At 47.7% G+C, this 25,855-nt stretch overlaps 2 protein-coding genes and 1 pseudogene across 3 annotated transcripts; all 3 read left to right on the top strand.

The window, feature by feature from the left end:
- Positions 1–1,788: 1,788 nt before the first annotated feature.
- Positions 1,789–10,306, top strand: LOC109748802 (uncharacterized; annotated as a pseudogene).
- On the top strand, positions 5,632–6,640 carry LOC109748801 (uncharacterized). The gene has a single exon (XM_020307818.4). The coding sequence runs from the start codon at positions 5,756–5,758 to the stop codon at positions 6,296–6,298; it is 543 nt and encodes a 180-aa protein (XP_020163407.1). The 5' UTR covers positions 5,632–5,755; the 3' UTR covers positions 6,299–6,640.
- A 228-nt stretch (positions 10,307–10,534) lies between the features above and the next one.
- LOC109748783 (MLO-like protein 14) lies at positions 10,535–16,832 on the top strand. Of its 2 annotated transcripts, none has more exons than XM_040400155.3 (15): positions 10,535–10,727; positions 12,961–13,018; positions 13,120–13,367; positions 13,450–13,566; positions 13,672–13,732; positions 14,278–14,375; positions 14,499–14,573; positions 14,758–14,843; positions 14,954–15,003; positions 15,089–15,129; positions 15,225–15,389; positions 15,500–15,535; positions 15,636–15,703; positions 15,798–15,858; positions 16,024–16,832. In XM_040400155.3, the coding sequence occupies exons 1-15, from the start codon at positions 10,587–10,589 to the stop codon at positions 16,540–16,542; spliced, it is 1,824 nt and encodes a 607-aa protein (XP_040256089.1). In that variant the 5' UTR covers positions 10,535–10,586; the 3' UTR covers positions 16,543–16,832. The 2 variants fall into 2 exon arrangements, with proteins under 2 accessions (XP_040256089.1, XP_020163398.1); XM_020307809.4 differs by lacking the exon at positions 10,535–10,727 and adding an exon at positions 11,608–12,494 and having other exon boundaries at positions 16,024–16,716.
- The last annotated feature ends 9,023 nt before the right edge of the window (positions 16,833–25,855 follow it).

Raw genomic sequence — 25,855 nt, 5'->3', positions numbered from 1 at the left:
ATCGAGGGAGCCGGTGGGAGTTCGGACGTCCGCTGTGTCAGTCTTCAACACCCCGAACCCACTCAAAACCTCACACAGAGCCCCCACATTTCCACAGTTATGTCGCTCCTTTCGCACCAAAGCACGCCGTTTTCGCCCCCATCGCCTACGTCCGCACGTTCTGCTGTCACCACGACCATGGAGCCCTTCATGATGTTCGACGTCCCGTTAGACTTGTACAATTCCACTTGCATGGTCTGGCTCTCTGAACAACAAGGGTGACGCTTTAGGCCCGCAACCGTCAAGAAGGCAACGTCCACAGCCGTAGCTCGTCCTCCGCAGCTGGCCGTCGGGCTGGTGCTCCCGGGCAATCATAGCCCTGGCCCAACACAAGCCATCATACTGCTATGCCGACCATCTAAACGGTCAGCCCAAGACATAGTTGCCACGACACCTCGCCTCCTCCGCCCGCCTTCCATCGTACACTGTCAACCTCAGTACCAACACACGTTCACGGACTCGCAGTCCCCGCAGCTCATCCTAGGAGCCCGGTCACTGTTTGACGGAATGCCTCCCTTAAGCTCGACAGCGACCACCAACGAGGTGATGGTGAACATGATCCATAGTGCGACCACGAGGACGGGCAAGTCGAGGACGACACCTCGCCACAGCCAAAGCAAGAGACGCCAACAGACACCTAGCAGCTAGAGTGTGACGTGCCCGATGCGAACGAAAAGAGTGCTGAATTTAGCATAAACATTGCTAGTTGTACGAATTTGCGTTGCACTTTCATATCATTTCTGTATTTATTCAGAAGTAATTCGTCGATATCGTGCAAGTACAAAATGCTAACAACTCCTCCCAAAAAAGTACAAAAAATGTACTCAAACGGGCCCAAATAGCGAGGCAACGTCAGATTTTTAGGCAAGACAAATTGAATAAGCATTAATGGCAAGTTGTGTTCATTGAGGATGACACATTTAGTTGACGAACATGACAAATCCGCCCCAATTCATTTATTGCCGGGAAAAATTGCCGTGCTTGAAGACTAAAGTTGCCATTCTCATGTAATACAAATTGTCGTTAAACATGTTCAATTTGGCATGTACAAAAAATTGACGACAAATTTTTAGTTTTTTCGTGAAGAGACGGATTAACCATTTGGGTTGGGTGAATGTGGCCGCACGAACATGACAAATTTAGTTGGCGAGCATGACAAATCTGCCTCAATTAATTTCCCGACAAGAAAAATTACGGTGCTTGCGGACTAAAAATTACCATTCTCACACTAATATAAATTGTCACGAAAACCATTTGCTTTGTCATGTCTAAAAATTTGATGGAGTAGATATTTCGTAAAGAAATGGATTATTTAACCATTTGGGTTGGGTGAATGTGGCCGCACGAGTCGTCGCTTCTCATAAAAAAGAAGAAGCCTCCAAGTCCCGGCAAGGGGCAACCAATGAAGAGCCGTCACATGAGCTCCACCCGCACCAGAATCTCCCATTTATTTTCTCCGAATGGAAAAGAATCTCGTGTGCCTTTTTCTCGACGCTTGCTTATAAAAAGATTCCAAATCCCCGTGGGCCCCGGCCACTTGGAGGGATCCAGCCAGCCACCACCCAGCAACGACGTACCCGAACAAACTCTGCCCCCACGCCCCTCCCGGAACCCCGTCCACTGGACCCTTACTGACCGACTCTCCGGGCCCACCGGAATCTCGTTTCTCGCTGGTCCAGTGCGCCGCGTCCACGGCGCGGTGCCCCAGGCGGGTGATGCCCCCGCGCGTCCGCATCAGCCGCGCACGCAAGTCGCCTTGGCCTTGGCCAGTGGTGGCCGCGCACGGGACCGAGGCGCACGCACGCACGCACGCAGACGCGGACGGGGACGGGACTCTCGCCGCTGCACGCACGCAGACGCAGACGCAGACGCAGAGGGGGAGGAGGAGAGGGAGGCGACGAGCGATGATGGCGGCTGGGACGGGCCGGGTCCTGCCGCTGCTGGCCGTGGCCGCGGCGCTCGCGGCGGCGCTCCTCTACACCGCGCCCTTCTCCAAGGTCCAGCACCATTCTCGGCGGCGACCGGCCGACGCCTCTCTCTCGAATCTGCGGTGGTTTGGTTTTACGGGGACTGACTGTTTGTTGTTGCGCGCGTCGCGTGCAGAGCCTGGGCGGCGAAGGGTGCAGCCTGCTCCCGCACGGCCACTTCTGGATCGCCAGCCAGCGGGTCGTCGCGCTCGGCCGCGTCGGCCCCGCCGCAGGTATGGCACTCCTTCCATCCCGCCTCCATCGCCGCGAGCGTTGACCCCCGTTCCATCGATACGTGGTGGGAATGCGCGAGAAAAAGTCAAAACTGATATGTGATTGGTGTCTGTGCTTGTGTGCAGTGGAGGTGAAGGAGGGGCTGATCAACGCCATCGCCGTCGGGGACTACCGGAGCTTCGTGCTCCGCCGCCCGCTCGTCGACTACGGGGACGCCGTCATCATGCCCGGCCTCATCGACGTGTAAGCCAAACAAACTGTCACTGAATGAATTACTGTCTCTGAAAAAAAAATTTACTGTCTCTGAAGATAATTACTCGCCTTGGGTTTCATGGTGGCCTTGTACTTTCAGGCACGCGCATCTCGACGAGCCTGGACGGGCGGAGTGGGAGGGCTTCTCCACCGGCACAAGAGCCGCCGCCGCAGGTGTGCATTCTTTATGATTTGAGTTCAGCCACACGCCTAAGCACTTCAGTCTGTCTCTGTCTGTGCTAATCAGGAGCAGCAACCTGATGTAAGCTAGTATAATTTTCCTCTCACGTTAACAAACATAGCAAGCAACATTACTGGCCCTCCTATCTTTGGATTATGATTGATTTAGCAGGAAGTGGTAATCAGATGTCTTCTCCCTTGCTCCATGGTTCTGCAAATTAATTCCTTCATTTTCAGGTGGCATAACCACTTTGGTGGACATGCCTCTCAACAGCTTCCCTTCCACGGTTTCTGAAGAAACTCTCAAACTCAAGGTTCAGACTGTTTCCTTGTTGTACGTTTCAGTAGTTACATGATTGCTCCCACCTCCCAGCTTTTTCTGCAACTAACACTGATAATACTTGCATGCTTGATTATCAGGTGGATGCAGCTCGGGATAAGCTGTATGTCGATGTCGGTAAGTGGCAAGATTCAGTATCATGGCAAACTAGCAATGTCAAGAGTCAGAACACTGAATTTATCTTATCTACCATATCCATAGAATTTCAGCATTTTGGTTTTATTTTCTGAACAGTAATGCTCCATCTGAATCTGTTTCATAACTGGCTTGCTTGCTCTTCCTATATAGGGTTTTGGGGAGGCCTTGTACCTGAGAACGCCTTAAACCCAAGCAAATTGGAGAGCCTGCTAAATGCAGGAGTGTTAGGACTTAAGGTTTGTTTCTCAACAAGTAATACAGGCTCAATCATTTCCTATCAAAGCATGCATACACTAGAAGGAGGAACTAACTGTATTTTTCTGTTCTAGTCTTTTATGTGCCCCTCTGGCATCAACGACTTCCCCATGACAAATTCAAGTCACATCGAGGTGCGCTGCTTTCTTAACTCTGCCATATTAAACTTGGCCTCGGCAAGAATTTCACACTTCTACTTATGGAGTCCCTAAACTAGTTCATCGTCCCGTTTTCGCACTATAGGAGGGCCTCGTTACATTGGCAAAGTACAAAAGGCCCTTACTTATCCACGCAGAACGCATACCGGATGTGTCGAGCGATGAGGAGCTTGATGGCGAATTAGATCCTCGATCATACGCAACATACCTGAAGTCTAGAACTCCAGCATGGTAATTTACATTTTGCCGAAATGTAATTGGTAACCACGCTCTATGAGCTGGAGAGTGCCACGTGTTTTCTTTTGACTGAACATTTCAGAGTGAATGGATTACAGAGGTTCACTAATTAATTCTAGGATCTCCTATACCCAGGGAGGAGTCAGCCGTTAGAGATTTGAAACGTGCCATGAAGGACACCGAGGTGGGAGGCCGGTCAGAAGGAGCTCATCTTCACATTGTTCATCTCTCAGATTCAAAAACTACCCTCGACCTTCTGAAGGTGCGACGACATACTAGTTTACCCTCCATTTTCCCCGGTTCTCTTGGCCGGTGCATCACCGACAAGTTTTGCGCTTGCAGGATGCAAAACACAGCGGCGCAAAAGTCACTATAGAAACCTGTCCTCATTACCTCGCATTTTCGGCGGAGGAAGTTCCAGATGGGGACACTCGTTTCAAGTGCTCTCCTCCCATACGTGACGCCGCCAACAAGGAAAACCTCTGGGAGGCTCTGCTTGTATGCCATCTCCCATCCTTCCCAATTCTGAAACTTGCTGCAACCTGTGATCAACAGTTCCAACTAGGCTAACTTTTGCATGAACGAATGCTAGGATGGACACATCGACATGCTCAGCTCGGACCACTCACCGTCAACTCCTGATCTCAAGCTAATGGAGGAAGGCAACTTCATGAAGGCATGGGGAGGTATCTCGTCTCTGCAGGTTAGTTTGCTTCAACTGTTTGTGTAAGCGTGCACATTTTTCAGCAGAATCATATTGCCAAACTACTGCATACGTACATACAGAACTGATGAGAATTCACTGTGTTTTTTTCACAAATTGCTGCAGTTTGTGCTCCCTGTAACATGGTCACATGGGAAAAAGTACGGCATCACTCTGAATCAGCTAGCCTCGTGGTGGAGCGAGAAGCCCGCCGAGCTTGCGGGGCAGAAGAATAAGGTAAGCAGTGCATCTTAGCACACAGAGAACGGGGGAGTTCACTCTTCCACTATCTTCTGAAAGAACAATAAAACAGAGACAGTACATAGCATATTTACATTTTCGAAAAGTAATGTTGGTTTCAAATGATCGGATTGAAATCACCAAACTCAAGAGCTGCATCGCTTGTTTTGCGCAGGGGTCTATTCTGCCGGGGTACCACGCTGACATCGTTGTGTGGAAACCCGAGGCGCAGTTCCATCTCGACGACACTCATGCCGTATACCACAAGCACCGGGTTCGCTTCCCGACTCCAAAAAACCATGAAACTTTACACTGCTCCAACAGTCCTACAATTCAAACCAAACCCATACTCATTTCACACTTCGTTTGCAGAACATCTCGGCTTACCTAGGGAAGGAGCTATCGGGCAAGGTCCTGTCGACTTTCGTGAGGGGGAACCTGGTTTTCGCCGAAGGGAGGCACGCCGGGGCTGCCTGCGGCGCCACCATCCTCGCCAAGTAAAACTGTAGAGCTACCCGCTGATTTCTAGCGTATATGATCTTGTGCGCTATGTTGTATGTATGTATAATTGGATCCAGTGCATGCATCGATTCCCCTCCATTGTGTATACCCACCCATTCATTGGACAGCACCAGTGTAGGTTATTTCTCTGAATTATTCAGATGTACTAGTTCTGAGCTTCTGAGTTGTGATAATATCTATGAGAGGAGTGTGAATTATTCTGCTACTCTTATAACTTCCCGACGAATTTTCAGCTGTAAAAAAAAGCCTTCCTGGATTATCCAGACACTCTGTTTTTGTACTGTGTACGAATTTGCAGAGGCTCAGGCACAATGCAATGTCTGCGCGTAAACGAAGGGAGAAGGCGTATTTCTCCTGTACGTTAAGCCCTCAATGAAGCGGTATGGGTTTTTTGGATAAGGCTGGCTGAACGCGGCCGCGTGTTCCAACTCCCACCTCCGTCTCCGGCGGGAAGCGGAGACCTCCCGCTCCGACTACCATTCCGGCGGCCATGGCCACCACCGCCGCCGCCGCCGCCGCCGTCTCTAACCTCTCCCTCCGCCTCCCATCGACACTCCCCTTTACGGTTTCCTTCCCCACCCGCCTCTCGCGCATTCCACACGCTCCGCTGCGACGCCTTCGGACGGCCTCCTCGCGAACCCTAGCAGCGCCCGCCACGTCGGAAGTCCCGGAGGCAGAGGAGCTGCGGTTGGAGGCGGAGTCCGCGCTGGAATGGGGCGGCGTGTGCGCGCGGCTGGCCGACTTCGCCGCCACCGCCGCGGGCCGCGCCGCCTGCGGGGAGGGCCGGGTCCCCGTCGGTCAGAGCCGGGAGGAGAGCGAGCGGCTGCTCGAGCAGACCGCAGCCGCGTCGCTGCTCTCGGCGCCGCTGGATTTCGGCGGCGTCGGCGACGTGTCCGCGGTCGTCGCCGCGGCCGCCCGTGGCCGGCTGCTCGCCGTGCGGGAGATATGCGGCGTCGGGGGCAGCCTCCGGGCCGCGCGCGGGGTGTTCGACCAAGTGAAGAGCCTCGCCGAGGAGATGCCAGATGGGAGGTAATGGGATTGGTTCAGCGCAAAGCAGTTTTGGAACACTGAAACACAACATCGATGAACTCGAATCAGTGTAGCTCATAAGGTTTCTTTGTGCAAGTGACATGCAGTTTTGGGCTAAAATTCTGAATGCAGATCCCTGTTTGGACTATATCCAGTTAGCAAATCATCTTGATGAACGATTTTCTGTATGTAGGGAACATTGAAACACAACATTGTTGAATTCGAATCAGTGTAGTTTCAGCTTGTAGCTCATAAGGTTTGTTTGTGCAATAGCACACAATTTGGGCCTAAAATTGTGAACGCAGTGCCCCGTTTGGACTATATCCAGTTATGCAACTCAGCTTCGGTTTTATCATTTTTACCGATGGCGTCTTAAGATATTTTGTTGGTTCATCCTCTGCAGGTACACCTCTCTTCTGGATATACTGCAGGGCGGTGACTTTTTGACAGAGCTTGTAAAAATGATCGAGTTCTGCCTTGACTCCAATCTCTCTATGGTCCTTGATCGGGCCAGCGAAAGACTGGGAACGATCCGCAAGGAAAGGAGGATGAATGCCGAGATGCTAGAATCCCTGTTGAGAGATACATCCGTGAAAATTTTCCAGGCAGGTGGGGCTGATAGCCCTGTGGTCACTAAGCGCCGCTCTAGAATGTGTGTTGGTGTTAAAGCTTCACACAAGCATTTGGTCCCTGGTGGAATTGTTCTGAGTTCCAGTGGCTCTGGTGCGACCTACTTTATGGAGCCAAGGGACGCCGTCAAGCTGAACAACACTGAAGTAAAACTCTCGGGCGATGAGAGAGCCGAGGAGTTGGCAGTATTGGGCTTGCTAACTTCAAGAATAGCAGATTCCCGAACGAAGATCAGGCATTTGATGGGGAAAATACTGGAGCTGGACCTGGCTTGTGCTAGAGGTTCATATGCCCTATGGATAAATGGCGTGAGGCCTGCCTTCAGTGACAGGGATAGCAGCAGTGAATCGGACCCAAGTAGCGCGTATTCAGTATTTATTGAAGGCATTCGACATCCTTTGCTCCTAGAACAGTCCCTTGGCATTGCAGAAGAATCGGCCACCACTGAAGCAACTGAAGTGGGGCAACAACAGCTATCTGAAGACCACCCTGTCCCTTCAATGCCTGTTCCATTGGACATGCATGTGAAGAATGATACTAGGATAGTTGTGATCTCCGGACCTAACACCGGAGGCAAAACTGCTACTATGAAGACCTTGGGATTGGCCTCTCTTATGTCAAAAGCTGGAATGTTCTTCCCGGCCAAAGGAAGGCCTAGGCTTCCATGGTTTGATCAGGTTCTTGCAGACATTGGTGACCACCAGGTAGTCTCTGTCTTTTGAAGAGAGTTTCTCTAACCACTTGCGGGACAAATATGCTTATTGATGCAAACTGTTTTCTGGATTGAAGTCTCTGGAGAATAGCCTCTCTACCTTCAGCGGGAACATATCACGTCTTCGCAAGATTGCACAAGTTGTATCAACAGATTCTCTTGTTCTTATTGATGAGATTGGCAGCGGTACTGACCCATCCGAAGGTGTATCCCTTTCAACTAGCATTTTGAAGTATCTTGCTAGTAGACTAAACTTGGCCGTCGTGACAACCCATTATGCTGATCTAAGCCGTCTTAAAGCTGTTGATGATCGATTTGAGAATGCTGCAATGGAATTTTGTTTGGAAACTCTGAAACCAACATATCGAGTATTATGGGGAAGTACCGGTAATTCAAATGCATTGAGCATTGCAAAGTCAATTGGCTTTGATCAGAAAGTACTCGATCGTGCACAAGAATGGGTTGAGAAACTATTGCCTGACAAACAAAAGGAACGCCAAGGTTTACTTTACGGCTCTCTGCTGGACGAAAGAAACCTTCTGGAGTCCCAGGCAAATGAAGTAGCATCTGTCCTTTCAGAAGTTGAGGATCTTTACAACGAGGTACATCTCTTTACCATTATTATCTTGTTTGACATTTCCACAGTAGTGATTCTCATACTTTAAGTTGAAACCTCACTTGATAATAATCTGATTTTGAAGATTCGCTTAGAAGCTGATGGGCTAGATAGCCGAGTAGCTGCTTTGAAGGCAAAAGAGTCTCAAAAGGTGCAACAAGAGTTGAAGTCTGTAAAGTCTCAGATGGACCTTCTAATCAAGAACTTTGAAGTTCAACTTAAGAATTCGAAACTTGAACAGTACAACTCAATAATGAGGAAAGCAGAATCTGCGACCGCCTCATTGGCTGCTGCTCACCAGCCAACTGAGTTTGCTGTCAGCGACGGCGAAAACAAGAGTTTATATGTTCCTCAAATTGGCGACAAAGTGTATGTTGAAGGACTGGGAGGCGGGAGTATGGCCACTGTTGTTGAGATACTCAGTGAAGATGGGAGCTGTATGGTTCAGTATGGAAAAATAAAGGTCCGGGCCAAGAATAACAAGATGAAGTTGGCCCAGAGAGACACGAAGGAAACATCGGCTTCTTCCTCGGCACAAGGAAAGGTGCGCTTTGCATCTGCTCTATAATAGATTATCCAGCTGCTTTTATTTTGGTTTTACTCATCATTTGGCATGCAACATGATAAACCTGTTTGAAATGTCGGAAACCTAGTGTAGCCACTGACATAACTTACATCATATATTTCGTCAACATAACTGTGGTCAAGGACCAATGTTGTCCCTTTGACTGCTGTGTCCGTGATAAAATGTACGTTTCAAATGATATTTTGCTGAGGTTCTCACTGGCATCTAAGTTCTTCTCAGACCCTATTCAAATAGCTGTAGGCTCAGTTGGGTAAAGCAGGTCTCGTTAACACTCATCAATAGTCCCATCATGTGCTGTTGTGCATAGAAACATGGTGTATTCAATGCTGGTTCGTTCTATCCGTTTCAGAAAATCTGCGCTGCTAGGCTAGCACATCCAGTTTCTCCGAAGGACGGACTCAACTTTAGGTTTGCATATATCGTTCCTTTCCATCGAGTTGGGTCGTCGGACGCCCCATTAGACGACTGGTATCATGTGTTCCCCAGCCAACTGGCCATTATCTTTTGAGCCACGCACGCACGTACGCACTGATGGCATATCCACCATCCTGCTTTATGTCGGTACGCTCCCCGTCCCACACGTGGCATGTTAGCATGTCAATCTTGGGAGGGAAACGGAGTTAGCTCGAGCCCTACAGGATGCATTGAATCTGACATTGCTGGTACTATTGATGATTCCGGCTTTAGTTCGGGTAGATGCAGTGTGGAGCAAGCTAGGCTGGACTGGGCACACATTGGTCCATGCAAAGCTAGACCGGTGGATGTGGATCCATGCATGCACCTTAATTAACTGAACTCCCATCATATATCATGTAGGCAGCGTATGATTGGTTGTATGGTCAACGTTGTCTATTATCTATCACCAAGCCTTGGTTTTTCAATCTTGCCCTGATATCACCAGGCCCTGCAATGTGTAATGTTCTTCTAAGTTGATGTTTTACATCTACGGTGGCATTTGGCAGGGACGAGCACAGAAGCGGTCTCCAGCGGGGACGGCGCAGACCGGCAGCGTCTCCTTTGCCCCGGCAGTGCAGACGTCGAGGAACACGGTGGACCTGCGGGGGATGCGTGTTGGCGAGGCGTCCAACAAGCTGGAGATGGCCATCGACGGGTGCAGGCCATACCAGGTCCTCTTCGTGGTCCACGGCATGGGCACCGGGGCGGTGAAGGAGTGCGCGCTGGACGTGCTCCGGAGCCATCCCCGGGTGGTGAGGATGGAGGACGAGAGCCCGCTCAACTACGGCTGCACCGTCGCCTACATCGAGTGAATGAAGTTACAAATCGATGGCGGCGGCACTGCTGACTGCTCCACTCCGTACCTTACAGCAGCGACAGCTATACATCACAGTTCACAGATGACACACAAGCAAGAGAGTTCTCCTGCGTTTTGTAGAGAAAAGTAAAACACACAACAGAGTTGGAACTACGTACAGAAGAAAAAAGAAAATTACGCAACAGAGTTTCTCAATGCGAAACTGTTGTTTACATCAGAAGATATCCATCCACGCGGTGGAGGTGGAATTGAGCCGGGCCTGGTGACATGGGAGGAAGAGGGTGTTGGAGGTACACGGGTGGTGGTGGCCCAGCCGGAGGCAGGGATTAATGTAATGGGCACTGGTGCTGGTTGATTCTGGTGGATATACGACGGCGCCATTCAAGTTTGCCCTACAGAATCAAAATCGAACTAGATGCAGATTGGTGGGTAGGTTCATGCGTGCACATGCGCATCAGTGCGCTTCTCTGGAGCGATGCATGGGCACACGGATTCTTTTTGTATGCCGAGGTCTCATCTTTCATCGGTTTCGCTACTACTCACCAGTGCTGCCAGGGGCTATGTTTCATTCGCACACAGTGCATCACGTGAGGACGGACTGCACAAGAACAAAGAGGTAAGATCACTCGCGGTCAACGCCTAACCAGCGCCTCCACGGCTGTCTGCTGATGATAACATTAAACTCCGTTTCTTTAAACCACAATATACATCCGATGCCAGATTTTTAGCGTTGGGTTTGGCTAGGCCTCAGTCGACCGAGATTTAATCACAGATATACCATGGGTTAAGACTTGAGATCCAGATTTAGCAAGACTGTCACGTCGTATCCTGATTGGATGCAAGGCAATTAGTCGCTGCCGCATGGCAATTTTCAGTTTGGAACATGGCAAATCTTACACAAGAGCATGACGCAATTTATACTATGTTTTCGCGTGCCAAGCCTGGACGTTTAGCTGGCAGTCTCTAAAAATCTGGTGTCAGATTTTTAATACTAACCATTTTTATAGGATTTTCCGTAAATAATTTTTTTTTTGATTTGATAGGCGTGAGAAGGAAGTTGACCGTGCGCCCCAACCAGATGAGGCGAGGCTTGTTTATTTAGCCCATCAAATCCGGGCCAAATTCCGGGAGCACGCACGTACGTGCACACCTACACACGTAGGCCGGCGGGGTGGGGTGGGGTTGCACAACGCCTTCCTTTGAATTGATAGCCTCGTCCTCGCTCTGATAAGCGGGAGAGAAAGAGAAAAAGGTTTAATTAAGTCTCCAACCGCCGCACCGGACACCCACGTAGGCTGTATCCATCGGCACATGCAGCGTCGCTGACCCGCCGGAGCCCACCCCCCGCCGGCCCCGCGTGGCAGCCGGAGCACGTCAGCGTCTACGTAGCTCGCGTCGAGGGAGCGGGTCATGTGCCTGCCAGCCTCCCCGCCCCCCTCGTGCTCCTGTCAGAGCTCTCTGTACCTGTACTTGCAGAAGCAGCGAGGAAAGAAGGCAGCCCCACCCCCGAATCTTCTTCCCTTCCCCCCGCACCATCTCATTTGTTTAACGCCCAATCAGCGGCTAATGATTCATTCCATTCCAATCCATGCGATGCGAGCGAGCGAGGTCTGTGAGATGCCAAGAAGATTAGTAGTACCACTACGCTAGGTGACAGTCGAGACCCCCTTTCAATCTGCTGGCATTTAGCTGCTTCCACCGATCCATCTTCTTCTTCTTCTTCTTCTTCCTGTGGCAGCATTTTGTTGTTTCTCCCCCTCTCTTCTGCTTCCTCCTCCCATCTTCTTATTCTTCTTCCTCCCGCACTCACTGTTGACGCCATTCTCCTGCTCCGCTCAGGCTCTGAGCCGGGCTCCCAAAGGAGACCCATCCGCTCCTGCTCTTGCTCCGCATTCCCTCCACACCCCACTCCTGCTCCTCTTCTTCTCCCGCCGTCCGCGGCGCCACTGGGGAGAAGCGAGCAGCAGCCTAGATATAGGCGCCGTGGCCGCCACGGCCGAGACAGACAGAGGGCCAGAGAGAGAAAGACCAAGGGGGGATATCATATTGCTGCTCCTCCTCCAAGATCTCCATCCCCTTTCGAGCTCCCCGTCGGGTCCTCCCTGACTGGTGAGCAATGCGGCGGCGCGCGCCGGGTCTGGGAGAGGAATAGGAGGCGTCGGCGTTGGTCTTGGTCTTGGTTTCGCTCGCGCGGGACAGCAGGAAGTGGGACCAAGAAGAAAGCGGGGGCAACATGGCCGGCGGCGAGGGCTCCAGCGCGGCGGGCGGGACGGGGGAGATGCGGTCGCTGGCGCTCACGCCCACCTGGTCCGTCGCCACCGTGCTCACGCTCCTCGTCGCCGCCTCGCTCATCGTCGAGCGCTCCATCCACCGCCTCAGCAACGTCAGTCTCTCTCTCTCTCTCTCTGCAATTTTTTCCTGTCCTTTTCTTTCCTTTTTCACCAAACACCAAACACCAAACACCAAACAGTTGGTCTCAAGTGTTCCGAATAACAACTCAAACGGACTCCTCGTTTTTTCTCTGCTACGGGATTTTGTCCTTTACTTTCTTCTAGAAAAGGGAACGAAATCCCTATCAGGAGTAACTCTTTTCCTAGTACTGTACTGTGTGTGTGCACACCGAATTCCAAACATAAGTGACCTCTGCATGATTCCACTCTTCATAAGCTTTTCTAGTAGTACAACCTTGTTACTGAATGAAAATTCAAATATTAATTTTCTTGTTCATTATCACTGAGTTCCTAGCACTGTACTGCATGCGCACTGAATCCCAAACATAAATCGCTCGATTTTAAGTTTTCTCACCATCACTTGGTGGGCTAATTCACGGTGTTCTTGTGCTTCTTCAGTGGCTGAAGAAGACTCACCGGAACCCGCTCCACAAGGCAATGGAGAAGATGAAAGAAGGTACCTGCCCATCTGCTGTTCCTTTGTTTGTCCTCTCTTCTCATTTCTCTTCTCTGAATGCTCTGAAATGTTAGCTAATGGTTTGCTCTGTTTTGCTGTAGAAATGATGTTGCTCGGCTTCATATCCCTGCTTTTAGCGGCGACGTCGAGGATGATCTCCGGTATCTGCATCGACTCCAAGTACTACAACAGCAGGTTCTCCCCGTGCAACAAAGAAGAGGCTGAGGAGTCATTGAGCACCGAGCACGACCTGACTCGCAAGCGCAACCACATAATCGATGCCATCCTGCATCGTTCTCTCAGGAGGAACCTTAAGGCGCAGTCCCATCAGGTGGAGAGCTGCCACGAGGTGTGTCTGCAAAGCTTCCTTGGAATGGCTAAACTTGTGTGGGAATCCTTTCGGTGATTGAGGAAGCTCATTGCGGTTGCAGGGCTTCGAGTCGTTTGTTTCGCATGAGGGTCTCGAGCAGCTCCACCGCTTCATATTTGTCATGGCGGTAACCCATGTGACCTACAGTTGCTTGACGATGTTGCTAGCTATACTCAAGGTTTTCCCCCATTATCATGTGGATTAAGCGTTTTCACCTTCGTTTGTTATATTTAGAAGATGGGCATGAATGTGGGCTTGATGCCTATTCGTTGGATGTTGGCAGGTCCATACATGGAGAAAATGGGAAGATGAAGCATTTAGAGATAATCACGAATCTTTTTCCCGTAAGTGCACTTATCTTTACCCCCTTCATCTTTCAGAAGAAAAGACAATAATACAATGTCGAAACACATCTGAATTCATGATGCAAAGAAGATCTGTGAGCTTCTCAAATTTAGAACGCATAACTAAAACAGAAGCAATTCAGAATGTGTAACTTAACAGAAGCAATTGAGGACGATGAAATCAGTATTAGCTTCTTATATGATCCTATCAAAATAACAGATCCTGAGATAATATGTGTTACATGGTTTGGTTAGGAAGATTTTAAGCACGTCTTTTATGCTTGCTTTAGCAGTTCCTCTTGTCTGAATTTTGCAACCATGTCAATTCCCTCTAAATATAATTTTCTGATCATATTTGTTTTATTTTCCTAAACAAATGTTTTGAAAATCTAGTAGGAAAAACCTTCTGATGTATCAAATACACCGTTGTTTTACTTCTGTAACTGGAGCAAACAATATCCTGGTGTTGTTGGTGCCACTGTATACTTAGCCACGTTGACGTTAACTTCTATCTGATGGTTCCTCTTCTAATTTGCCTGTAACAGAGATTGCGTATGCATCAGCAACTAGAAGGCAACCACCAGCACTTACCAAATCCTCTTCATTCAGATTTTGGAGTCAAAATAATGCGGTCATGTGGGTGGTATGTTGAGGAAAATAATTCTTGTTGCTTATCTTAGGCATAAATTTCTCCTTTCATGTATAGAGCTACTGTAATTTCACTGTTATAGGCACCACTTAAGATTCTTGTTGTGCCATTGTACAGTTTTGCTTCCTTGCTCAATTTGGTCAATCTGTTGTTCGAGCTGACTACCTTATCCTTCGCAAGGGTTTTATAATGGTAAGATAGTTATCCTGGGCCATCTTGGATAGAAAATGATGTATCTATCGGGCAGATACTCTGTTTATTTGTTTTGTTTATTTGTTTTGCTGAGCTTATACCTTATGAGAAAGGCATACTGTAGTTACACTGAACTTGGTATTTATTAGTCACACACTCGTGCTCGACTTGTTAATAATTTCAGAACCACAATCTTGCACCAACGTACGACTTCCACACTTACATGATACGCTCAATGGAAGAGGAGTTTGAGAAGATTGTTGGAGTGAGGTTAGCTTGTCTGCATGCTTGCCTGCTTATGAATATTAACTGTGCTCTGTTTTAGTATTTTATTCTTGCATTGGAGAAATCTTATCAGCTAACTCGATCCTTTGATGCAGTGGAGTGCTGTGGGGCTTCGTTGTTGCTTTCATGCTATTTAATGTTGATGGTAAACTTTGAACTACTTTTCTTCCAGCGATATATTTCTGCTTCCTCGTTTATCTAACGTCAGACATGGTTTGATTTTGTCGCAGGATCTAACCTGTACTTTTGGATAGCCATCCTCCCTGTTGCTGTAAGTCGCAGCCTGCTTCTTGTATATTCAGTAATGTAATGTAGGTAGTTTCACTCAAATTTTGATGTTCTCAACTGGATTCAAATGCTCCATAGCTTGTTCTTCTAGTCGGTGCGAAACTGCAGCATATAATAGCCATTTTAACATCAGAGGGTGCAAAGCTGACTGCATTTGGACCAAGGATAAAGCCACGCGATGATCTCTTTTGGTTCAAGAAACCAAAGTTTCTCCTGTGGCTGATTCACTTTGTTCTCTTCCAGGTAATTACCTGCAATGCTTGTTAATGTGCTAAAATGACACTCCCTCTGGTTCGAAACAAATAAAGCACAAACCTAAACTTATGCATGCCCTGGTTTAAAAATTTCTGCAGAATGCATTCGAGCTGGCCTCTTTCTTCTGGTTCTGGGTACCACTTCTTACTTGCCTACTGTTAACAATATATATTTATCGGAAATTCAGTTAGAAGTGGCATGAGGAGTTAACATACCTATATCCTTGTGCTGCAGTGGCAATTTGGTTATGAGTCATGCTTCATCAAAAACCACCTACTGGTTTACTGCCGCCTTGTATTGGGGTAAGCAGTCTGTAGAAGCTACTACTTAGTTTCTCGTTGTTCCATTAATTTTCTCGTGTTCGTCATTATGATAAGCCACAATCTATAATTTCAGGTTTGCCGGACAGTTTCTCTGCAGTTACAGTACGTTGCCTGTTTATGCGCTTGTCACACAGGTAACAATTTGTTTATTCACATGACATACCACAGCAACATTTTAATGTAGTTTAATAAATCATCAAGATCCCATTATGCATTTGGGAATGCATATGTTCCACGTTCACATCTGCTGTTTTTCGGCAAAAAATACGGCTAATACACTGTTGCTGGTACGACAACAGATGGGATCAAAGTACAAGGCTGCCCTGATCCCCAACAGGATCAGAGAAACCATGCACGGGTGGGGCAAGGACACAAGGAAGAAGAGGAAGAAGCGGCGCGGCGACGATTCCACCATTCGTACGGAGACCAGCACCGTGTGCTCCCTCGACTACGAGGACGAAGACGACGACGGCCATGGCCATTCCGATGATGCCACGACACCCAGGTTGCCGCCATACCTGAAGATCGAGCTACGGCCAATGCGGGGCGGCGGTGGCATTCCTACACCAGGCATGCCGAGCCACCAGCTTCCGACTGGCGGCAGCAACTGGACCCCCGGCGGCAGCTCCCAGCACGCTCTGCTCCAGCGACAGGGCTCGGCCTCAGCCTCCGCGCCGTCGTCACCGCCACCGAGCAGCCATGGCCGCGGCGTCGTAAGGTCGGCGTCGATGCCGGGGATCGCTGCCGTGGCAACGATAGCCTCGACGATAGGCCTTAGCACCCCGCCGACTCGGCTCAGCGATGATGCCCATGCATAGGAGGACACTGGACTTATTTGTGTTACTATAGGATGATGATGACGATGACTGATGAGAGATAATGCTAGGATCATATCATAGATGAGAGAAAGATATAGTACTTCATATTGTGGTCATATAAGATGGTGTATAGTTTTACATACATGATCAATTATACTAGTGCTGTCATCATGATGAAGGCCAAGGGTGGATAGCGGACTACCAAGATTTTTGTGAAAGCTTCATGATGAAGACTTTTTGTTTACAAAAATATTCTTTTGAGCGATCGAACATCTTCTACAAATTATTAATGTTGTTCCTTCTCTTCAGAAGCTCTGCATTTCTCTCTAAACACCAAATATTTTCACCATTAGGTGAATATTTTTTATGCAGATAAAAAAAATCATAATGTTCTACACCCTATGCAAGTGTAACTAAAATTACAAGAAAAAAAATGAGAGACACACAACCAAATTTTGTTGTTGTATATAGTATTGGACCTACAAGTTGTTGCAAGTAAAATTACAGCAAAAGTCTGGTGCTAGCCTGCTAGTGTATTCTATTGCTACTTGACTAATGAAATAAAAGTTTTGAGAAAGAAAAATCTTTGTCAAGATGCACAAAATAATCATATTAATGTATGATAGCAAATAGACTTGCTGTTGTTTGCAATTCTAGACCACCAATTCGTCTTTTTTGTGCAGCCCTGCTTGAAATTGTTTTGTACGAAATTGTACCGAGCAATACTGTGTTCTAACATATACATGCAAGGGTCATTTTGAAACTTATAGAGCCACCTTGTAATTGTTTTTAAAAATTAAGAAATCGCTGGAGTTTCGGAGCCAAGATTCTGCATAAAAAGTTGACCTCGGTTTTCTGATTTTACCCTTTACTAGATTGAAAATATAAATATGACACCACATTGTTTTGGGCTTGGACATGGCGCGTCATATTGTTCTCTTATAGCCTATGATGCAGGCGCCCACTTGGTTTTTCTTTGTGTCTATGCAGGTTATCCTGTGTACCAAAGCTTGCTGCAACGTTGCGCCCAGCAGGTTGTATTGGTAGAACAAGTGGTACATAGAGGCATAGTCGAGCTGCCCCTCGCCCATGCCAGGCCCCGCCATAGGGAACAGGTCAGGCACTCGACCATGACGGCGGCACGTGACTCATACAATGGTGAGGCATCATCTCCCCGCGCCGGAAGTCCTTGCTCCGGCAGACGAGCGTGGAGGCAATGACCATGGGGCCGTTGACCTTGGCCGCAACGGTGACACGCCACAAGCCGTCGTTGCCTATCCACAATGTGCAAGGGTCACGGAAGGTGTCGCTAGGGACGTCGGCTGGGTTCAGGATGACGAGGTTGTCGGCGGGCTTCACCCATTCGCGTAGGAACGGGCCGGCATGGTTCTTGCGGAACAAGGCAAAGTTCTGCATCTGCACCTTGTGGGCGTCGATGCAGGTGTACAACGAGGCTGGGATGCCATCGGGGAGAACTGTGGCGGAGCCCGATCAACAACCACTCGCGTTGAAGGGGGCGCTGGGTCGAGACGGAGTGACCCCAAAAGAGGTTGCCGGTGGCCCACGTTGCGCCCAACGGGTTGTACTGGTACACGGCCTTGTGCTACATAGGCCCTGTCATCAACTGTAGGTTCTAGTGGCGGAGCTATGTACAACTCAGGGGGCGGTGCCCCCCCCCCCCATTGGACCAAACGGTGATTATTTTTCTGGTGGAGGGCTTAGATGAGATTTTTTTGGCATTTTGCATCCCCATATACTCATGTTTTGGCCTTGCCCCCTCTTGCCTGCACAATTAAGTTTGAAATCAGATATTACAAGGTGCATAAAGGTTTGAATGGTTTTCACCAAGGAGAGAATATAGTTTTACATGCAAATTCAAATCCAAATAAGAAACAAAACTCCATAATAAAAGGGTCAGTTGTGATAGTGCTAACAGGCTCCAACCATGGCTTCGTATAATTTATCTACTCTTCACAGTATGATTTCTTTTTTTATTCCTCTAGCTAGGTGTGGGTTGAATTCAAATTCAGCCCTTTATCTCATTGATTTTCTTTGTAAAGTCGGAAATTGCTTGCTGGTCGTGATGCATACCCTTTATTTGAAGGCACAGACTGCACAAGTTAACGACATTGATAGAATGTTTATTTTCTTGGTCCGAAAACTTCTATTTAGAACTTATAACTGGCACAAACAAACCTAGAAAGATGAGATAACCACGAGTAGTATATTAAACCAAAAGCAGATGAAGTCAATGAGCATAACTGAGATCAAGACATGTGTCTATGTTGTGATTGGATAGGACTATGGCACAACCACTTCAAATTAGTCCACCGGCATCACCTAAAAATCAATCTCCACGTTGTAGCCAAGTACTACTTATCAACATAGGTGTTGGTCCGGCATCGCCTAACAACAACAGAGATAACAACTTATAATTAAACTAGCATCCATGGAGGCTTAGAATATGTGACAGTGCAGCTTAAATGGACATATGCACAACGCAAGTGGAAGACTCAGCCGTAACAAATGGAAATATAATATTCATCCCCCAATCATACAAACCCAAAATGCATTTCAAACATCAACAAAATAGCTTAAACTCAGGAGGCATCAAAGACACAATACCTTATAGGCTGGTGTCGTGGAAAGGTCACGGCAGATGTCCTAGCAAAAGGACTTAGTCGTGGAGCCATCGCAACTAGGTAGATTAAAGGGGTTAAACGGGACAAAGGACATGGGAGTTTATACTGGTTCGGCCCCTTGCGGTGAAGGTAAAAGCCTAATCCAGTTTGAGGTGGCATTGCTTATGTCTCGATTATCAGGGAGCGAATCCGCTTGACCTAGCTTTCAATCTGTTGTTTCTTGTCCTGAACCGCCGCCGGGTCGTCCCTTTATATACACAGGTTGACGCCCAGCGGCTCACGGAGTCCCGGCCGGCTCATAGATAACGTGTCCGGCTCGGTGACTATCTTTACATGCCTTACAATACAAGTCTTTACATATATGGTGGTTTACCCCTACGGGCTTTAAGTCGCCTTTGGGCCTTGGGCCCTTAACTAAACCGCCATCTTTAATATCCTCGTGGGCTTCATATGATGAATCACCATAGGTATAACCTGGCCCCTCCTAGGCGGGTCATACCTAATAGTTATATCCCCAACATTAGGCCCCAGATTGATTTGAACTGGTTCATGTCAATCTTCAATACTTAGAACAAATCTTCCCTTCTTCATTTGTGCGAGAATTCATAACCCGCCATGACGTCATCTTCTGGATTTATGATAACCCGCCATGACGTCACCTGCCATTAATTCGCACAATATCCAATATATCTCAACGGATCTTTATCTTAGTAACTGTCCCGAGAATCGAGGCGCCCAAGCAGCTGGATAACCATGTTTGGCCTCCTCGTTTTTCACGCCCACTCATTAACCTTTCCTTATAAATAGTCACGGGCAGCCTTTTCTCATTCTCCCCTCTTTCCATCGTCTTCCTCCTCTCTCAACTCTCCTGTGCTCGATCTCCGCCGCCGCCGCGAAGCACACCGTCGTCCTCGTCCTTGGCCGCTGCATCACCCTGAACGAACCAGAGAACGGCAGCGCTCCTCCGCAGCTGATCTGCATCTGTAAGTACTCGCTCTCCAACGCTCCAGATCGCATTAGGGTTTCGGCTGTTCTCCGTGTTCTTCGTAGTTCTTTAACCGTAGCACCTTTTGATCTGAAGACGGAACAAAACTTACGCGGTAGTGGTTTTGCCCTTGCCTTCAATGCCAGCGGACCCTTTTTCCTTGAAGAGAGATCTCATTAGAGCTTATGAACTCCTACGTACTGGTTTTTAGGTCTTTATTTATTTTATTTTTTTGAACTGCCGCTGATCCGAAATAATAATTATAATCTATGAAACCTATTTGCACGGTACTTAGCAAGAAACTGCATCTTGATAGATCCACCTAGTCATGGCGGCTCATATCACCGGCTGTAGTTAAATTCAATGCTCAACAAATTCTTGTTTTGATAGACATCAAACTGCTCATGGCGGCTTATATAACTCGCTTTAATTAGTCATATAGCATTAGGCCCCTTTCTAAGCCGCCATTCTGAATATGTGCTGTAACACTTTCCTTCCGGCTTAAATTTGAACCGACAAATTTGTTCTTTTCCTTTCTAGGTTTCTTTCTTCATAATGCCGCCCAAACAACCACTTCCTGTAACTGGGTGCCTTCCATCGTCACGAAAAACACACTTCAAGACTTTGTGAAAACCGGTTATTTGCCGAAAAAGTCTGTCATGTCTTACCACGCCCCCAAGCCGGAGGAAGAGAAACCTCAGCCAAAGGAAGGCGAATTCATTGTCTTCACTGATCATATGAACCGGGGCTTCTCACCGCCCGGCTCTAAATTCTTCCGGTACATTATGCACTTCTTCAACCTTCATCCTCAAGACATCGGACCCAATTCCGTGTCAAACATATGCAACTTCCAAGTGTTCTGTAAGGTCTATCTTCAAGAGGAGCCCAGTTTGGAGCTATTTAGAGAGTACTTCTATTTGAACCGCCAGAACGAATACTCCAACGAGCCTAGTTTGGAACTTGGTGGGATCTCAATCCAGCGAAGAAGAGACGCCATTTTCCCTTATGCACAACCGCCGAGTCATCCCAAGGATTGGAATCAAACATGGTTCTATTGCAAGGATACCTCTCCAGCTGATGAGAACGGACTGCCCGGCTTTCGCGCCCTGCGTCTTGAATCAAACCATCCTCTCCCTGACAAGCTGTCAGCCACTGAGCGCAAAAGACTCGCCCCTACTATTGCCAAGGTTAAGGATTTGCTGGGGAACGGCTTAACTGGCATTGACTTGGTTCGATGCTGGGTCGCATGGAGGATTATCCCCTTGAGTCGCCGCTCCGGCTTAATGTGCACCTACACCGGTAGCACAAAAGATCCACTGCGCCACAGCTCCGAGGAGTTAACTAATGACACCATCAATGAGATGACAAAGTCTCTTCTGAATGAGAGCCCGGCTGATTGCAGCAAGGTGGGCCTAAGCCCTTTCTGCGAGTCTAACCCGACACCAGAAGTAAGCTGCCAAACTAGCTATTTTGCCTTCATCTTTAATACGTTGTTTTAATTCAACTTTGATGAGTTTCACAGGCTGATGACGACTTCTGGAAGAAAGAATATGACCATGAAGCTACAAAAAGAGCCAAGAAGGCCAAGAAAGCCGCCAAGAGAGCCACCAAAAAGAGGGGAAAGAAGCCCAACGCTTCTGAATTGCTTCAACTGGATGACACCTCTGAGTCGGAGGTAGCCCTTGATTCTCTTGGCTCTTTTTTCAACCATCTTATTGACACTGATTATCATCAGGATGACACGGGAACGAGTCAGGCAGTGGAAGAAGAGGTAACTATCATTTCCTCCGACTCCGAGCCCTTGCCAAGACAAAAAATTCGAAGAGTAATCTGAAAAGTAAGATTTTCACACCCCTTAGCTCATCTGGATCCTCACTTTCTTTTGAAGCAACAACATCATGAGAGCCGGCGACAGACTCGGACAAGCAAGGATGCAGAACTATCCTCCGGTTTACCGAATACTCCGAGGAAGCGTCGAAATGAGGTCACCCCCGACTTAAACTTTTTTTATCCTTTGGCGGGTCTCACTCGTCAACCACTCAATTCTTCCGACTCAAATTACCAGGAAACATTTCGTTCCTCTTCCGGCGACTCAATTGAATCTAATATGCCGGCTTTCAAGACTGCTCCCTGGTAACAACAATTATTTATTCTCTTGTTATGCTTTTTGATACTTATTCTGACCTCTTATGAATTATGCAGTGGAAAAGCCAAGCCCAGTAAGAAGGCGAGGGTGAATAAGCCGGTTGAAGACCCGAAAGTTAGTGCCCCGGAGCAACAAACGACAGCACCTGACGACTCTGTTCCTCCATCATCAGAGCCGGTTCTCAATGACCCACCAGTAACTTCTGACCCTCCTATGGAGCAAGCCGGAGATGATCCTTTGAATCCTGAGACATCCAGTCCAGTGAAGACGGCTGACAGTCATGATGATGACGTGGTGATCACCGGCACCGGTTTTAGAGAGCCGGGAAGGCCTATTGTTTTAGCCAAGCACTCTGCCAAGGAGGAACACTTTGAACAACGCAAAGTGCGATTTGATGTTGCCAATTATTCTCAACTGAGCATTGGTGAAATATACTCTGGCTTTCTCGGTCAAGTACACAGCAGCCGTGAGCTTGAAGTTACACGGTGAAGCAGATGCACCAGAAATTTGAGGTATGAGCTCCTCCATTCTTAAGTTTATGCATATCCTGCCAGCCCCCAAGTCTACTACTTATGATGAATTTTGAATATGCTGTAGACTTGATCACCATGAACATGAATAATAACCTATGAAAGAATCCTTTCAAAATCCGGCTTAAAGCTTCCGATTTAAAATAGATATGTCTTGATTAGTACTAAACTCGTAGCCCCCAAGGGCCGGTTTAATCTGTATGAATGAGCCGGTCCTTCATACTCTTGAAAGTAGTACGCACTTGTGTAGTTCTCGTGAGCCGGCTGTGGCCATTTTCAGCATAAACTGGTCGTAATAAAAATGAGTAATATGCATTATCCCCCAAGTGCCAAGTACTCTTACTCGCAAAGTGCTTGGGACTTATTCACATAAACTCCCACATAACTAAAGTTTTCGGCAGACATTAGCCCCCAAGTGCCAAGTGTTGTTGCTTGCAAAAGGCTTGGGACTTAATATGCGGAACTAGCATTGAATAATGATTTTGATCCGGTGTATGTACAAACCACCACTACTCAACTTCAATCAGAGCTGTCTGAAATGAAGACTCGTTTGGAGCTGCAAGAGGCTGAGACCCAGAAGGCGAACTCAAAGTTCGAATTTAGTGTGGCTGAGGCAGAAAAATTGAAAGCCAGCGTTGAAGTTGAGAAAAACGCCTGGGCTGAAGAGAAAATTGCTTTGACATAACGGGCTGAGAAGGCGGAGGCGGCTCTCCAGGAAGCGATCACTGAACTCACCGGATTAAAACGCCAGGTGTCTCAGATGGTTTCTGCTATCTTTGGTAAGTCGCCTTATGATTATCAAATTTGAATATCTTCCTTGATGATATGATCTGCTTTTAACCCATCCGTGATTATTATGCAGGCTCTAGGAGCAGCAACCTCAACCAAGACATGCTTGTGAAGCTAAAGGCGGTTTACACATTGGTGGAGTAGCTTTACACTGGTGCTCAGCACGAATTGGCCACAATTTCTCCATCCAATGAAGCCCCCACTCTCTTGGTTGATGTGCTAAGGAAGCTTTCCGTCTTGCCCGAGAGGTTTAGTGAAATGAAGCGATCATCTGCGAGAGCCGGAGCTGTGACTGCTTTAAGCCGGGCCAAAGCATGGTTACCGGAGCTAGACTCAGCCGATATCTCTATCGGGTATCCAAGCTTTAAGGAAGACGACACTCCATTTGACCAGAAGGACTTTGCTGCTTGCGTGAAGGATATACGTCCTCTTGCCAGTCTGATTGCCAATGAGACAGACCTCACCAAGTATCAACCGGCTTATGACTTGGGAAATCAGAAGATGCCAACGCTGTCTTACAAAGTGAAAGACCTGATCCCCCCAATCCGTAAGCACACTTTTGCTCCTGAAGTTGACCCGTCCAAGCTTATTGATGATGAAGCTGAGTTCCAAGCTTTGAGTGGCATTGAGTGGTCATCACCAACCTTCCAGGAAGTAGAACAGGACGAAGAATCGGAGAGGGATGATCCAGAAGCGTCGGGCCATCAGAATCAAGAAGAGTGATCCGCTGGGCGGTTCATATTGTGTGACCTTCTGAAAAACAATTAATCATTTGGACTCCTGGAGTCATGTAATAGGGTAGAAATAACTTTGCTCTGTTGTGCCATCATGCACGTTTATGCTCAATACTGTTAAGCCGCCACTTGATACTTATCCTTGTAGGTTTATGATTTTTGAGTGGCGTAGAAAGGTTTCAATTTATCCTGCACACAAGTAAATCAAAAGATCCCTTGGCGGTTTTACCGCAGGGCGGGTCATAATATCTCGTGTACAACCACTGATGCTTAAAGCAGTTATGGATAAGGCTGGCTGAACCTGAATTGAAACATAATAATAATAATAATAATATCATACCTGTGATATTGCACTGCACTGCCGGTTTACGATACTTGTGCAGTAAGGGTGAGCACCCAAAGCTTTTTAGAAGCCAATATGTCCAAGTGCTGGATATCATCATGTATGGGCGGCTTGTCGCCTCTTATTAAGCCGAGCAATAAAAACCATGGGTAAGCTTCAAATATGAGCTGTGAAAGTAAAGGCTGCATGGCCGGAATTACTGTAAACCAAGAGGCAAGATAGTATCAAGAAGAACCATAAAATCTTCAAAAAATCAAGCCAAATGTCAAAAGCGAGGCTATGCTTCGAATACGAGCAGGAAGCCGGACCATAAGGGTTAATAGCTATGATTCGAATACGATCAGGAAGCCCCCGAATGGTTTTTGGCATTGCCCCGATCAAAGGGGTACCGACAGCTATGATTCAAATACGATCAGGAAGCCCCCCAGTGACCAAAGTATTTAACGGCTATGATTCGAATACGATCATGAGCCGGACCAAGAGGGGTTAATAGCTGTGATTCGAATACGATCCAGCCCCCAAGTGATCTAAGTGTTTACGGCTATGGTTCGAATACGACCAGGAAGCCGGACCAAAGGGGTTAATAGCCATGATTCGAATACGATCAAGCCCCCAATGATCAAATTGTTTAATGACTATGATTTGAATATGATCATGAGCCGGACCAAGAGGGGTTAATAGCTGTGATTCGAATACGACCAAGCCCCCAAATGATCAAAATGTTTACGGCTATGGTTCGAATACGACCAGGAAGCCGGCCAAAAGGGGTTAATAGCTATGATTCGAATACGATCGAGCCCCCATTTGGTCTTTGAAATTATGATGACGAAGACGCATGATTGTTGAAGATGAACCAACAGAGACCCTGCTTTATTATAATCATCATAATATATACATTGTCAAAAATATGTACATCATAAGAGCCGGCGGCTCAAGTGTAGTAAGGCCGAAGATGAGCAATATTCCACGGCCGCGGGTCTCCTCCTCCGACTTACGTGAGTCCTTGTGCTCTCGAATATCGATAAGGTAGTATGACCCGTTGTTCAAGTTCTTGCTGACCACAAATGGTCCTTCCCAAGGTGGGGATAACTTATGCATATCAGTTTGATCCTGGATGAGTCGGAGCACCAAATCACCTTCCTGA

The sequence above is a fragment of the Aegilops tauschii genome, chromosome 2 (genome assembly GCF_002575655.3).
Source record: "Aegilops tauschii subsp. strangulata cultivar AL8/78 chromosome 2, Aet v6.0, whole genome shotgun sequence".
Taxonomy (NCBI): domain Eukaryota; kingdom Viridiplantae; phylum Streptophyta; class Magnoliopsida; order Poales; family Poaceae; genus Aegilops; species Aegilops tauschii.
Note: the sequence above shows the minus strand (reverse complement) of the source record. Positions and strands in the feature narration are given on the sequence as shown.